Genomic DNA, 16,370 nt, shown 5'->3' with positions numbered 1-16,370 from the left:
AGGACCATATACACAGAAAAAGCCAGAAGTGGTGCTGTGGCTCAGGCGGTAGAGCCCTAGCCTCGGGATAGAGTCCAGTGCTGGGGTGGGGAGGGAAAAACAGAGGGAGGGAGAGAGAGGAAAAGAAAGGACAAAGGTTTTCTGTAGTTACCTTCTGCCTTTTTTGGTGCCAGTCCTGCGTGGAAACTTCAGCCATGCTCTCTGTCCCTTACCTTTTTTTCCATTGAAGGCTAGAGGTAGTGTTCTCTACCACTTGAGCCACAGCTCCACTTCCAGCCTTTTGGTGGTTCATTGGAGATAAGAGTCTCATGGACTTTCCTGCCCAGGCTGGATTTGAACTGTGACCCCCAGATCTCAGCCTCCTGAGTAGCTAGGATGACAGGCGTGGGTCCCTGCACTTAGCGTGAGGATGCGGTCCCCTTCCCCCTCCTGTGATGAAATTAGTGCTTTCTCTTTACTCCAGAGACCGGATCTCACTAAATAGCTGAAGCTGTAACCTAAGGGGGTCTTAAATTCATGAGCCTCCTCCTGAAGCCCCAGGGCTGAGATTACAGGTGTGCACTGCCACACTTGGCATGAGTACTTTCCCCAAGAAGAGAACTTTGCATCAGAGGCTTGCTCTTACCACCCTGTGAAGGCAGATACACTGGCTGTGGGGTTTGAGCTTCCGGGTTCCCTGCCCTGACTGTGTAATTCCCAGCTTCGAACACTGAGGGAAATACCAAGAAACATTCAGCTACCCAATTCTGTCTGTTAGGGGAGCCCCCAGTCTCTTAGGTCAGCCCTTGCTAAGCCAACAAGACAATACCTAGTGGTTCCCACCTGTAATCCCAGCTACTCAGGAGGCTGAGATCTAAGGATCACATGGTTTGAAGGCAGACCTGAAAGAAAGTCTGTGAGACTTGTATCTACAATTAGCCAGTAGTAGTAGTAGTAGTAGTTAGTAATAGTAATAGTAGTAGTAGTAGTAGTAGTAATACCAGTAGTAGTAGTAGTAATACCAGTAGTAGTAGTAGTAGTAGTAATACCAGTAGTAGTAGTAGTAGTAATACCAGTAGTAGTAGTAGTAGTAGTGATACAGGAAGTGGAGCTATGGCTCAAGCAGAAAAAGCTAAGAGACGGCTTGAGGCCCAGAGTTCAAGCCCCATAACTGACACACACAAAAAAAAGTATAAAAGGGGCTGGGAATGTGGCCTAAGTGGTACAGTGCTCGCCTCGCATGCATGAGGCCCTGGGTTCGATTCCTCAGCACCACAGACACAGGAAAGAGCTGGAAGTGGTGCCGTGGCTCAAGTGGTAGAGCGCCAGCCTTGAGCAAAAGAAGCTCAGGGACAGTGCCCAGGCCCTGAGTTCAAACCCAAGGACTGGTGCGTGCATGCGCGCGCACGCACACACACACACACACACACACACACATTATATAAAAAGGAAGGCAGACATTCACATTCAGGCCTCTTTAATTTTTCCCCACAGAAAAGTTGGAAATTTCCCCCAGGAGCCCCTCCCCCCCCCACCCACACACAGCGACAGCAATTCCAAAAGGGAAACTTGGGTGCTTTTTTCAAATGAATGTAGTATATATACATGAAAAATAAACATGTCTTCTAAGTTCCCTTTCACCAATGGAAGCAGAAGATGGAGTGTGCCCAGAGCTTTCGCTTCTCCTGTAAGCTGGAAAGGCGCCTCACGGGGTGGCTGTCCTGGCAGGGAGCCAGAGCAGCGCCTCAGGCTGGGGGGGGCTGGGGGGGCAGGGGGGTGTCCCCCACGCACGTGGCCAGTTAGGGGTGGGGTCCCAGCTGGTAGCGCTGCTCTCCTCCCTTCCCTGTCTTTGCGCCTGCCTTGCAGTTCCGAGACCCGCCGGCAGGTGGCGCGCTGCAGCCTCAAGGCCAGGCCACAGGTGCCCTGTCCTACCCCGGGCCAGTAGGTGGCTTAGTGGTACAGTGCTTGACTGGTGTGCAGGAGGCCATGGGTTCGATTCCTCAGTACCACATTTGAAAAAAAAAAAAGTCACTCAGTAAATCACAGCTTAAGGGATGCAACCGGGGACTCACAAGGAGCTACCTGGACCTGACAACTGGGGGTGAGAAAGTCACTCTGCAAGGGGATGGCTGGGAAACAGTAGCCTTAACTATGAATAATAAGCTGTAAATTGCTCCATTTTCTCATTGTGTGTGTCTGAATTCTGGAGCTTGATCACAAGACCTGGGTGTTGTCCCTGCACTTCTTGGATCAAGGCTGGCACCTTACCACATGAGCCACACAGCTCTACTTCTTGCTTTTTGCTGGTTAATGGAAGATAAGCACCTTACAGGACTAAGTTGCTCAAGCTGGCCTTGAACCTGGATCCTCAGATCTCAGCCTCCTGAGTAGCTAGGAATATAGGCCTGCTCTCCTTCACTTCTTGATGGCGTTGACTTCTCTACAAGGATCACGGGATACGTAGGAAGGCCTGAATCAGGGCAAGCCCCTCCTCTGCCTGGGAGCCATCATAGTTCCCACATAATTTAGAGTAAAAGCCAAGGCCTTCCTTCCCACACCTTGCACAATCTTTCCCGTCATCTCCCTTTGTTGCTGCCTCAGAGCGCGTGCGCGCACACACACACACACACACACACACACACTTATTTCCATCCAACACACACACACATTCCCGCTCCAGGACCTTTGCACTTCCGGTTTCCTCACCGTGGAAAAACTTTTTCTTGAAGTGTTCCCAAGACTGGGACATTTCCAATTGACGTTTCACCGTCTTACACCAGTCCAGCACTGGGGAATGGTCTCCATTATCAGATTGGGTCTTCCCCTGGCCCTCCAGCATGGGAACTCTTCCACGGTGAAGGTTTTTCTCTGTCCAGGCTACTATTATTGTAGGTTTGGGCCTTGGCTATTGTTTCCTACAAATTCCTTTATTTAAAAAAAAAAAAAAAGGACAAAGTCTTGGGTAGGGGCTGGGGAGGTGCCTCAGCGGTAGAGCGCCTGCCTAGCATGCCGGAGGCCCTGGGTTCGATTCCTCAGTACCACGTAAGCAACAATAATAACAATAATCGTAATAATAGTAAAGTCCTGGGGGTGGGGTGTGGATGGGGTGGGCGTCCATGGAGGCTGGCTCAGGGGCCCGGATCCGGGGGGCCGTGGGGACCCCGGGGGTTCCCGGTGCTGCTGGTGGAGTCGCTGGTGTCCAGCCCATCGCGCCGGGGCGGCGATGGCGCGCTGCGGCCCGAGCCGCCGCCGGGGCCCGGGCTGAGGCCGTGGGGCGGCGGCGCGCCCGAGGCCCGGGTGGCGCTGCCGGACGGGCGCCGGGAGCTGCCGGGGGACCCCGCGGGGGAGCCGCGGCGGCGGCGGCCCGGGCGGCGCCCGCAGCACAGCAGGCGCAGCAGCGCGCGTCGGAAGTCGCGGTTGGTGAGCGTGTAGATGATGGGGTTCAGCAGCGAGTTGGCCATGGCCAGGCCCAGGAAAGGGTCGGCCTGCAGGAGCACGGGGCAGGCGCGCGCCGGGCACGCCACGTCGAGCAGCAGCAGGAGGAACAGCGGCAGCCAGCACAGGGCGAAGGCCAGCAGCACGGCGCTGAGCGTGCGCAGGAGCGCCAGCGAGCGGGGCGCCCGGGCCGCGCGCGCCGCCAGCGCCGCCGCCGCCGCCGCCGCCGCCGAGGCCCCGGGCCGCGCAGTGCGCAGGCGCCGCGCGTTGGCGCGCACCTGGCAGTAGATGCGCGCGTAGAGCGCGCAGATGGCCCCCAGGATGGCCAGGAAGGCCAGCACGCAGAAGAGGACGTAGGCCTTGGCGTAGAGCGGCAGCACGGTGGAGCAGGTGTCCAGGCGCCCCAGGCAGTTCCAGCCGAGCGCGGGCAGCAGCCCCAGCAGCAGCGACGCGCCCCAGGCGGCGGCCGCCAGCGCCAGCGTGCGCCCCCTGCCCGCGGCCGCGGCGGGCGCGGGGCCCCGGCGCGCCATGGTCAGGTGGCGCTCCAGGGCGATCGCCAGCAGACTCAGCACCGACGCGGCCAGCGCCACGAACACGCCGCCTTCCCGGGCGAACCAGAGCGCGGGCGACAGCCGCAGCGTGAGGGGCCCCGACAGCAGGATGTTGGTGGCGTAGGCGGCCCCGGCCAGCAGATCGGACAGCGTGAGGCTCCCCAGCAGCAGGAACATGGGCGCCTGGAAGCGCGGGTGACGCCCCAGCACCAGCAGCACCGCCAGGTTCTCCAGCACGATGACGGCGCACACGGCCAGGCACACGGCGGCGTCGGCGCGCAGGCCCGCGCCGGGCTGGTAGCGCGCCCCGCGGAGCTTGCCCGTGTAGTTGTAATGCAGGACGATGACCTCGCTCACCGGCGCCGGCCGCAGCAGCCCCGGCTCCATGGGCCGCCCAGACCCCCTCCCCGGGCTGCGGAGAGGACAGGGGCAGGGTCAGAACGGCTGATCCCGTCCCCCGATCTCCCCTGATCCCCCCCCCCAAAAAAAGGACTGCCCTGAACCCCTGCCCTCGGGGAGGGGGGGGTCCCAGGACGGTTGTATTCCTAATTATTTTTTTATTTTTGTTTTTGGTGCCAGTCCTGGGGCTTGAACTCCAAGCCTGGGCGCTGCCCCTGAGCTTTTTCACTCAAGGGTGGCGCTCCACCACCTGAACCACAACTCCACTTTCAAACTTTTTTTTTTTTTTTTGGAGATAAGAGGCTCAAGGACTAGCCAACCCCAGTATCATGGCTTACGGCCAGAATCCTAGCTACTCAGGAAGCCGAGATCTGAGGATCGGGGTTTGCAAGTAGCCCAGGCAGGGCTAAGTCTATGAGACTCTTCAGTCCCCACTCAACTGCCAGAAGTAAAAATTAAAAACCGGGAAGCAGAGCTGTAGCTCAAGTGTCTGGGAGATTCTTATTCTCCACGAAACTACCAAAATAATAATAATAATCAGGAAGTGGAACTGTGGCTCAAGTGGGAGAGTGTTAGCCTTGAGCAAAAAGGTCGTGGGTAGAGTTCAAGCCCCGAGTTCAGCTTCAGGACAGGCTTGAAATAAAAAAAAAAAAAAAAAAAAAAAAAAAAAACATCTCAGGGACTTTCCTCCCTCAGCTGGCTTTGAACTGAGTCTCTTGTGCATAGGATCACAGGCATGAGCTACTGGTACCCGATTTAAAGGGTTCTGGATAAAAAAAAAGGTGATAAGGTGATCATGAAGCTGAGACACAAATAATAACAGGGTGACACACAGTCCCATTAAAAGTACACTAATAACACAGCAAGAACATCTATCTAGACATGTACATTACAGATAAACATAGCATGCCTATACACAAAACACAACCAGGCACAGAAAAGGACAAATGTAGGGTCATATGACAAAGAACCCCATGAACACACAATAGACAAATTAAAACCGCACAGCTTAACTAGATGCTGGTGGCTCATGCCTATAATTCTTCCACTCAGGAGGCAGACACCAGAGGATGGAGGTGTAAAAAAAGCAAGACGGGGCATGGCTCAAATGGTAAAGCACCAGCCCAACAAACTGGAGGGAATATGTTCAAGCCTTAGTACAGGCAAAACAAAGTTATAATGCAGTGCTTTACCAAATTTAGAGAGAGGAGAAAACATTCACACAAGGACAGACTGACGGACACAGACCAACCCAAAGACAGTTCAGTCCCACAAAGACTGGCTGTCACACCCAGAGGCACAGGCCATAATTTCACAGCTTCTAACCACATCCAACTTGGGGCTCAGCACCCCACACTGCACACCCCTTGTTACACACAAGGTTTTTTCCTGCTAAAACCCCTGTGAGAAAGCTGGTGTTACCCACCCACTTTACAGAGGGGCAAGAGACCGAAGTCTCATGCTGACAAAGAGGAACACGCTTGTCATCAAAAACGTAACACAAGCCGGGCACCGGTGCACACACCTGTAATCCCAGCTGCTCGGGAGGCTGAGATCTGAGGATTGCAGTTCAAAGCAAGCCGGGGCAGGAAAGTAACAGACATTTATCTCCAGTGAACCACTAATACGCCTGAAGTGGAGCTGTGGCTCAAGTGGTCACTAGAGCAGCCTCGAGAAAGCTTAGGAATAGCGCTCAGACCCAGAGTTCAAGCCCCGGAACTGGCACAAAATAGATTTCAGGGCTCTGGAGATGTAGTTGAGTGGCAGGGCGCCTTGTCCGGACTGGACTAACTTTGGCTTCTAATCCCCAGCAAGAGAAGCACACAAAATAAACCCAAACAACAAGAAATAGCATACTTGTCACCGGGTCCCAAGGGATGGGGGGGAGAGGAGAGAGAGAGAGAGAGAGAGAGGGAAGGAGGGAGGGAGAGGGAGAGAGAAAGGGAGAGAGAGAGAGAGAGAAGGAGGGAGGGAGAGGGTGTGAGAGAGAGAGAGAGGGAAGGAGGGAGGGAGAGAGGGAGAGAGAGAGGGAGGGAGAGAGAGGGAAGGAGGGAGGGAGAGGGAGAGAGAAAGGGAGAGAGAGAGAAGGAGGGAGGGAGAGGGTGTGAGAGAGAGAGAGAGGGAAGGAGGGAGGGAGAGGGAGAGAGAGAGAGGGAGAGAGAGAGGGAGGGAGAGAGAGAGAGAGGGAGGGAGAGAGAGGGAAGGAGGGAGGGAGAGGGAGAGAGAAAGGGAGAGAGAGAGAGAAGGAGGGAGGGAGAGGGTGTGAGAGAGAGAGAGAGGGAAGGAGGGAGGGAGAGGGAGAGAGAGAGAGGGAGAGAGAGAGGGAGGGAGAGACTGGGAAAGGGATTTTTCAACACACTGCCAGGGGCAGTTGTAGCGTTCATAGGCAGGTTCAGGGATCACCGACAGACAGACAGACAGAGAGACATTACACCGCGGGGAGAGGGTGGTGTCTGTACCAAGACCTTTGCCCTGATCGTCCCGGGACAGGACAGGACGGAGGGGAACCCCTAAACCCGCCCCCCACCAAGGAGCTCCTGCAAAAAAAGGGGCCGTGGACCCCGCAGCGAGCGGCGTGGCGGCGTCTTCCCGGCCGGGGATACCCGCCGCCCCCCGGCCGGGACCCCGCGGGCCCGGGACACTCACCCCTGCGCCCTGGTCCTGCGCCCTGGGCAGCCGAGCGTGCCGGGGGTGGGGCGGGGGGGCCGGGGCGCGGCGGGAGGGCGGGCTCCCGCGGGCGCGGGTCCGGGCACGCGGCCCCGGGGCTGCCAGCCGGTGCCACCCGCCGCGGCCCCCGGAGAGCGCCCGGCGGCGACTGGCACCGGAGCCCGCGCGGCCCCCTCCCCGCCGGTGGGAGGGCCGGGCCGCGGCGGAGGGCGGGCTCCGCGGGGGGGGGGGGGCTCGGCCGCTTCCCGGGCCACTCCGACCCGCCCAGCCCTCCCCACGGAGGGGGGTCCCGTCCCCCTCCGCCCCCCACCCCGACCCCGATCTGAGCTTCTCCTGGGTCCTCAGTGGGAAAAGCATGAGTGAATTAATGAATGAGTGCATTCATTCAGCTTCCCGTGCGTGCGTGCGTGCGTGCGTGCCAGGGCTCGGGCTGCCTGTCCCGGGCCGCTCTCCCACGCCTCCCCCTGACCTCCGTCGGGTCCGGGCCCGGCTGGCCCCGCCCCCCCTCCCCAGGGGAGACGGAGTCCGGATCCAGGGGTGTCCCACGGGGAGGAGGCATGAAGACGGCGCCCGGCGCACGCCTGCGTCCCCGCTCCGCAGGAGGCTGAGAGCTGAGGCGCGCGGGTTCGAAGCCAGCCCCGGCGGGAAAGTCCGCGAGACTCTGATCTCCAGTGAACCAGCAAAAAGCCGGAAGTGGGGCTGTGGCCCTGAGTGAAGAGCCGAGGGACAGCCCCAGGCCCAGAGTTCAAGACCCATGACCGACAGAAAGCAAGAAAGAAAGACACTCAGTCCCGGCCGCCCTGTGGGGACTCCCCCTCCCCTCCCCTCCTCCTCCCCCTCCCCCAGCCCCGCTCTGAACCAATCACAATCACAGCCCAGGCCAGCCCAGCCAATGGGGTTCCTGAGGGGCGGGCGTTCGTCCCCTTTCATTGCTTAGAACCTGAACCCTAAAAAGATGGGACTCCATCTGCCCCAGCGCCCCATAATGACCTCCAGGGTGGGGTGGTGACCTTTTCACAACTTCCAGGCGAAAATCACACTTCCTGAGCGCGGTGGGGACCCGGGGACCGGGCCAGCCTGCTCCCCCGCTCTGACCCCCCTCCCCAGTGCCTGCCCCTCTTTCTCACATGGAGACCCTGGGACGGACATCAGGAAATCTCCTGCATGGTCCTCGCCTCTCCATTCCTCATTTTATTTTATGCCAGTCCTGAGCTTGAACTCAGGGCCTGGGCACTGTCCCTGGGCCTCTTTTTTTTGGGGGGGGGAGGTCCGGTCATGGGGCCTGAACTCTGGGCCTGGGCACTGTGCCTCAGCTCTTCAGCTCAAGGCTAGCGCTCTACCACTTGAGCCACAGCGCCACTTCCACCTTTTTTCTTTTTGCTTATGTGGTGCTGAGGAATCGAACCCAGGGCTTCATGCATGCAAGGCAAGCGCTCTACCACTGAGCCACCTTCCCAGCCCCAGTTCCTAATTTCCAGCCCATCCCCACATTCACAGTTCTGATTCTAATCTGTCTCTCACCTGCTCCAGTTCCCCATATGCCTCAGAATACACGGCTCGGATCTTTAGCCTTCTGAATGGGAAGGTCAGTCTACCTGGAAAGCCTTTCCCCCCTGGTCCCCTCCTCCCAGAGGCCTTCCCTGTGAACCTCTCCTCCTCATTCTGAAATGGCAGCTAGCATATTTCAAGTTACCTTGGCCAAGCCAGGTGTGTGCCTCTGGCTCACTCTTCTAATCCTATCTACTCAGGAGGCTCTCCTCTGAGAATTGAGGTTTGAAGCCAGCCTGGGCAGAAAAGACTGTGAAGCTCTTCTCTCCAATGAACCACCAGAAAACGGGAAGTGGCGCTGTGGCTCAAGTGGTAGAGCACTGGCCTGGAGCTGAAGAGCTGAGGGACAGCCCCAGGCCCAGAGTTCAGGCCCCATGACCTACCCCCAAAAACAAAGTAATAGTCACATGGCCAAGTGCTGAAGTGAAAGGATTTGGAATGCAAGTCAAGTATACAGTAGGAGCTCTATAATTGTCCGTGCTGGTACTATGGGTTTCCACTGTTTCCCAGCAGAGGAGTGAATGGGATCTTGGCTCAGGCCTCGGCCATCCCACGGCACCCCAACTCCACTAGCACCTGGTGATCCAGGCGTCACCCCCTGCCTCCCTCCCCATACCCCCACTGCTGGAATCTGAGCACCGCAGGCCTGCCTGGGCTGGCACACCTGCTGGACAGGTTCCACTGGCAGAGCCCGCGCCCACAGCCGCCGCCCCGCCCCGTCTGCACCCACTTCTGTGTCTGTGTCTCCTAGACCGGAGAAATGCCCCCCTTGTACTCCCCTACCCCCCCCAAACATGTCCTGGGAGCTGTCCAGGATGCCTGCATAACCCTGCCCACAATCCTATGACCTGAACCTGAGACTCAGGAAGGTTTAAAACCACAGATCAGAGCACAGAGACTTTAGGGGAGGTCTCCAATGGGAGGCCCCAGGGCCAACTCTGGTTCCAATTCACAGAGAAAAAGCCTGTGTGTCCAGCTCAGTGTGTGTGTGTGTGTGTGTGTGTGTGTGTGTGTGTGTATGTGTGTGTGTGTGTGTGGTGTCCCTAAAACAGCTGCCTAAATTGGATAGAAAAACTCATACCAGTAAAAAAAACAATGCAATATTGAACTGATTGTGTAGCCAAAGCCGGCCTCCATCTCCTGATCCTCCTGTCTCAGCCTCCACAGTAGTGAAATGACAGCACACAGCACCAGTGTCCATACACTGGTTTCTCAAAGGTATGTAGCTTAAAGATTCTGAACAAGAATTACATGCTAGGTCTCAACAAGGCAGGACCTAAGGCTGCAGCTACTTACCAGCAACTTTCTTAAGGTGGGAAAAGAAAGTTACACGTAATATTGCTTTTGTTTTTGTTGGCGGTGAACTCTGGTTCTGGGTGCTGTCCCTCAGCTCTTCAGCTCAAGGCGAGCGCTCTACCCCTTGAGTCACAGCACCACTTCCCGCTTTCTGGTGGTTCATTGGAGATAAGAGTCTCACGAACTTTTCTGTCTGGCTTTGAACTGCGATCCTCAGAGCTCAGCCTCCTGAGTAGCTAGGATGACAGGTGTGAGCCACTGGCAACCAACTGGAAGATTTTTTTTTTTAATTGGAGAGTCTAAAAGACTCCAAGAACAAGATTCAAGTGTGTGTGTGCACGTGCACATGCACACGGGGACTGGGGGGGGGATGGTGGCATCTTGAGACCGTGAAAAGGGGGACCCCATCTTCTCCCCAGGGGCTGAGTGGGTCTGGAGTACAGTCCCACCTCTTTCCTCTCCTCTCACACACTCAGTCCTAGACCAGGAGAATTCTCCAAGTGAAACCATAGCTCATCCACCCACAGTGTCTGCTTTCACAGCGGGGTTAAACAGAGGTCAAGGAATCAATGTGTGGCGAGGGAGTCTGGATTCTCAGTGAGTTATCCCTCTCCAACCCCTTCCTTCTGGTCCTAATGCTTAAACTCAGGGTCTATCCCTGAGCTTCTCTTGCTCAAGGTGAGTGTTCTGCCACTTTGTTTTTGCTTTTGTTTTGGTAGTTTAATGGAGGTAAGAGTCTCAGAGACATTCCTGGCTAGGCTGGTTTTGAACCACGATTCTCAGATCTTAGCTTGCTGAGTAGTCAGGATTACATGTGTGAGCCACCAGTGCCTTGCTCTAAGTAGAAATTTGATTCTTGGTGTAAACTGCTCAGCACACCCCAGGCAGCCACAATCACACGCACACGCACACACACGCACACACACACACACACACATACACACACATATTGCCAGTCCTGGGACTTGAACTACTGGCTACTGTCCCTGAGCTTCTTTTGCTCAAAGCTAATGAGCTACATTCCCATCCCCATGATTTACATCTTTAATCTCAGCTATTTGGGAAGACATGGAAAGGAGTATGGCTTGAAATCAATAGGAGCAAAATGTTATTGGGACCTCATCTCAACTAAGGAGCTGGATCTAGTAGCATCTATCATCCTAGCTACTCAAGAGACACAGGTAGGTAGAACTGCTGTCCACCTGGCTTCAGGAAAAAAACAAAAAAGCAAGATCCTATCTGAGAAAGAGAAGCAAAGAGGATTGGGGGTGTGGCCCAGGTGGCCAAGCACCTTCCTAGAAAGAGCGGGACCCTGAGCCCCCTCAAATACTGGCTTTTAACCCATGTGAGGATGTAGAATTTACACATCATAAAATGGTCACACTTAGGGTTAGGGGTGTGATTCTATCCTAAATTGCTCACATAGCAGATTAAGGTCCAGAGGTCAACCCCAGCACCTCAGAGGAAAGGAAAGTAAGAAGGAAATTCACACATTTCAAGTATACAATCTGACACCAGGGCATTGGTGGTTCACGCCTGTAATCCTAGCTACTCAAGGAGGCTGCTTTCTGAAGATCTGGGTTGGAAGCCAGCCCAAGCAGTTAAGTCCCAGTCTGTGAGACTATGATCTCCAATTAACCAGCAAAAAACCAGAAGTGGAGCTGTGGCTCAAGTAGTAGAGTGCTAACCTTAAGAGGAAAAAGCTGGGCTGGCAAGGTGGCTCAGTGGTAGAGTGCTTGCTTTGCATGCATGAGGCCCTGGGTTCGATTCTTCAGCAAAGCATAACAGAAAAAGCTGGAAGTGGTGCTGTGGCTCAAGTGGTAGAGTGCTAGCCTTGAGCAACAGAAGCTCAGGGACAGCTCCAAACTATGAATTCAAGCTCCAGATCCCCAGGACTAACAAAAAGACAAAATAAAAACCCCACAGGCAACGACAGTCAAGTGAGCTAACTCCTACAGCTTCACGAATCTCATTGGCTCATCTCAGACCACGTTCTCAAACCAGCAATCATTTTAGGGCTATTCTGATTGGCCAGGATGGAGAATATGGGCGTGGTTTGGGCTCTCATTGGGCCAGAGCTCCGGCCCTGGTCTGAGCATTTTCCTGCAAAATTCTGGCACTAAGCTGTGTTTGCTGCGAGTCTGGCATTGGAGAACAGAAAGCCAGGCGCAGCTGGAGGGTGAGCAGCTGGGATTGTGAAGAGCTGGCTGCTGGCTGGAGTTGAGCCTGTGTACCTACTTCATCCTTGAGTGACTCACTTTTCTCCCTCCTTCCATCCCTTCCTCTTCCCCTCCCTCCCTCCTTCCCTCCCTCCCTCTCTCCCTCCCTCCCTCCCTCCCTCCCTTCCTTCCTTCCTTCTTTCCTTCCTTCCTTCCTTCCTTTCTTTCTTTCTTTCTTTCTTTCTTTCTTTCTTTCTTTCTTTCTTTCTTTCTTTCTTTCTTTCTTTCTTTCTTTCTTTCTTTCTTTCTTTCTCTGTCTTTTTTTGGTTAGCAGTGCTGGGGCTTGAACTCAGGCCCTGGGCACTGTACCAAGCTCTCTTCCACTAAGTCACCCCCCTCCCCCCCCCCCTGTCCTTCTTTCTTTTGTGCCAATCCTGGGGCTTGAACTCAGGACCTGGATACTGTTTCTGAGCTTTTTTTAGTCAAGCCTAATGCTCTACCACTTGCGTCACAGCTCCACTTCTTTCTGGCTTTTTTTTTTTTTAAGATTAATTTGGTTTTTTTTGGGGGGGGGTCCGGTCGTGGGCCTGAACTCTGGGCCTGGGCACTGTCCCTCAGCTCTTCAGCTCAAGGCTAGCGCTCTACCACTTGAGTCACAGCGCCACTTCCGACTTTTTTCTTTTTGCTTATATGGTGCTGAGGAATTGAACCCAGGGCCTCAGGCATGCAAGGCAAGTGCTCTACCACTGAGCCACCTTCCCAGCCCCTTTCTGGCTTTTTGTGGCTTCATTGGGGATAAGTCTCATGGACTCTTTTGCCTGGGTGTGCTGTGAAGAGTTATCCTTAGATCTCAGCCTTTTATTTATTTATATACTTTTGTCTTTGGTTGGTTGTGGGGCCTGAACTCTGGGCCTGGGATCTGTCCCTTAGCTCTTCAGCTCAAGGCTAGTGCTCTACCACTTGAGCCACAGCACCACTCCCAGTTTTCTGGTGGTCAGATAAGAGTCTCATGGACTTTCCTGTCTGGGCTGGCTTTGAACCTCAATCTTCAGATCTCAGCCTCCTGAGTAGATAGGATTACAGGCGAGAGCCACCAGCACCCAGCAGATCTCAGCCTTCTGAGTAGCTAGAATTATAGGTATGTGCTAGGTGTCTAACATGAGTTCACTATTTTATTTATTTATTTATTTATTTATTTATTTTGGGTCCAGTCGTGGGGCCTGAACTCTGGGCCTGGGTGTTGTCCCTTAGCTCTTCAGCTCAAGGCTAGCGCTCTACCCCTTGAGCCACAGCCCCACTTCCGGCTTGTTTCTTTTTGCTTTTGTGGTACTGAGGAATTGAACCCAGGACATCATGCATGCAAGGCAAGCGCTCCTGAGCCACCTTCCCAGCCCCGAGTTCACTATTTTAAAAGTGTTTGAAATGTTGGGAATAGAATCCAGACCCTCATATATGTAAATTAAATGTTCTACTACTAAGGTTCAACGCCAGTCTATGAGTTTAGTATTTATTTCGCACATCCCACCTGCAAAGATCACAGGGTGGCTGGGCGCTGGTGGCTCACGCCTGTGATCCTAGCTACTCAGGAGGCTGAGATCTGAGGATCAGGGCTCAAAGCCAGCCCGGGCAGGAAAGGCCACGAGACTCTTACCTCCAATGAACCACCAGAAAACTGGAAATGGGGAAGTGGTGCTGTGGCTCACGTGGTAGAGCACTCGCCTAGAGCTGAAGAGCTGCCCAGAGGTCAAACCCCAGGACAAAAAAAAAATCACCCATGGCTCACACCTGTGATCCTAGCTACTCAGAAGACTCAGATCTGGAGGGTCACAATTCAAAGTCATCCTGGACAGGAAACTCTGCAAGACTATCTGCAACAAACAGCGCCAGGTTGGAGTCTCAAGTACTAGAATGCCAACCTAACAAGCAAGCTGAGTGAGTTTGAGGTCCTAAGTTCAAAGCCTAATATTGACTCTCCTCCTCAAAAAACAAAACAAGTAAGAAGACCAAGGTTGGATGTCTCCAACCCAAAATCCATTTCTGTAACACAAATTCAGTGGGTTTATTTTTCTTTTTTGGTATGTGGGTCCAGGGTCTTGAGTTCACGGCCTGGGCACTGTCTCTGAGCTTTTGTGTTCAGGGGTAGCACTCTACCACTTGAGCCACAGCTCCACTTGTGGGTTTTTGGTCGTTCACTGGAGTCAGGAGTCTCAAGGGCTCTCCTGCCTGGGCTGGCTTCCAACTGTGAGCCTCAGATCTCAGCCTCCTGAGTAGCTGGGATTACAGCTGTGAGCCACCAGCATTGGACTCAGCATGCTCTTTGACACACAGGAAATCCTCGTGAGACTGGGGTTGAATGAATGAAGTCAGCGATGCTTGGGCAGCTAGACCCGATGGCTCCAGGGCTGGGAAGAAGTTTGACAAGGACAGTGACATACCGTGAGAAAGAGCCTCTCTGCATTCATGTTTGTTTTAAGCCACCACTGTCATTTCTTTAGCAGCTGCACAGCCTGGGAAGGATTTCCAGGGCGTGATTGATTTCACCCAGGGCCATGGGAACTGCCTGGGTGGAGACACATTGAGCATTTTTGAAATGGCTGAGAGGCTGGCAGTTAAGTTCATGAGCAGGCAGGGCGCTGGTGACTCACGCTTGTCATCCTAACTACTCAGGAGGCTGAAATCTGAGGATCAGGGTTCAAAGCCAGCCCGGAAAGGAAAGTCTGTGAGACTTATCTCCAGTAAACCACCAGAAAACCAGAAGTGGAGCTGTGGCTCAAGCGGTAGAGCACTTGAGCTGAAGAGTTGAGGGACAGCACCCAGGCCCAGAGTTTGAGCCCCATAACCAAAAGAAAAAAAAAAAAATGAGCAGGCACTGTAATAGGAGAGAAAAATCCTGTGCCTTTCCTGCTTTTTTAGCAGAAAGAATGTACTCTTCATTCATGCATTATTGAAAGTCACTTAAGTGTGTTATATTTATTTATTTATTTATTTTGGTGCTGATCCTGGGGCTTGGGCGCTGTCCCTGGGCTTTTTCCCTCTAGGCTGGCACTCTACCACTTAAGTCACAACTTTACTGCTGGCTTTTTGGTGGTTCGTTGGAGTTCATTGGACTTTCCTGCCCTGTCTGGCTTTGAACCTCGATTCTCACATCGATCCTCAGATCTTCAGATACAAAGGCCCTGGGGTGAGATCATTCCCCTCCTCCCTGCACCCCCCCATTCCTGCCCTGTAGGAGGGCAGGAATTTTTCCTCCTCACACCTGGCTTTTCTCACCAGGCCACTAGGGGGCAGCCTGTGCTTGTGAGAGGGTCACCTCAAGGTCTCCATAGGGTTGGCCCTTCACGGAACCCTAACTGTCCCTTTTGGTTTTTTGATCAAACCTGGGGCTTGAACTCAGGGCCTGGGCACTGTCCCTGAGCTGCTTTTGCTCAAGGCTAGCACTCTACCACTTGAGCCAGAGCACCACTTCCAGCTTTTTCTGTGTATGTGGTACTGAGGAATCGAACCCAGGGCTTCATGCATGCGAGGCCAGCACTCTGCCACTGAGCCACCTTCCCTGCTTCCTCTAACTGTCCTTTAGATGTCCCGATGAATACTGCACGGGGATGAGAGCACGGGTGAACTCAGTGCTCCTCCAACGTCCTTATGACTTAGATGCCTTTAATTGATTGTTGCAGATTTATTGACTGTATTAAGATAATTGACATGTGGTAAAGCACACACGTATTATTAAATATATAACCTGAGAGCGAAAAACCTGACAATCCAAAGCTATTTCTCTCTCTCTCTCTCTCTCTCTCTCTCTCTCCCTCTCTCTCCCTCTCTCTCTCCCTCTCTTTCTCTCTCTCTCTCTCCCTCTCTCTCTCTCTCTCTCTCTCTCCCTCTCTCCCTCGGCCTCAAGCTTATTATCAGGCGGGCACTCTACCTCTACCACTTGAGCCTCATCATTTGGCTTGAGATGTGTGTGTGTCCTGGAGTTTGAACTTTAGAGTCTGGACACTCTCACGTGGCTTTTTTTCACTCAAGGCTGGTGCTCTGCCACTTGGGACTAGCTCCATTTCCAGCTTCTTGCTGCCTAATCAGTTAAAAGAGCCTCACGGACTTTCCTGCCCGGGCTGACTTCGAACTGCAATCCCCAGATCTCGGCCTCCTTAGTAGCTGGGACGACAGGCGTGAGCCACCGGCGTCTGGATGCCAGGAAGTCATCAATTATTCCACGCATTTGAAACCTATGTTACACAGGACCCTGAGGCACGGAGAAGGGTGACCTGGCCAGGGGGTCGCGGCGGGGAGAGCAGGTGCTCCCCATGCAGCCTAGCGGGGCGCCGCCTCCCAGGGA

General features: G+C 54.2%; 1 protein-coding gene across 1 annotated transcript; it reads right to left on the bottom strand.

Moving 5' to 3' along the window:
* Window positions 1–1,509: 1,509 nt before the first annotated feature.
* S1pr5 (sphingosine-1-phosphate receptor 5) lies at window positions 1,510–7,111 on the bottom strand. Its single transcript, XM_070002283.1, is given in 3 exon segments — window positions 1,510–3,160; window positions 3,162–4,377; window positions 7,011–7,111. Coding segments are annotated over 2 exon segments (1,371 nt in total). The 5' UTR covers window positions 4,353–4,377; window positions 7,011–7,111; the 3' UTR covers window positions 1,510–2,980.
* Window positions 7,112–16,370: the final 9,259 nt, after the last annotated feature.

Source organism: Dipodomys merriami, unplaced genomic scaffold, assembly GCF_024711535.1.
Source record: "Dipodomys merriami isolate MVZ:Mamm:240054 unplaced genomic scaffold, mDipMer1.0.p SCAF_6, whole genome shotgun sequence".
In the NCBI taxonomy this organism is placed as follows: domain Eukaryota; kingdom Metazoa; phylum Chordata; class Mammalia; order Rodentia; family Heteromyidae; genus Dipodomys; species Dipodomys merriami.
This window is presented reverse-complemented; position numbering and strand designations above follow the sequence as displayed.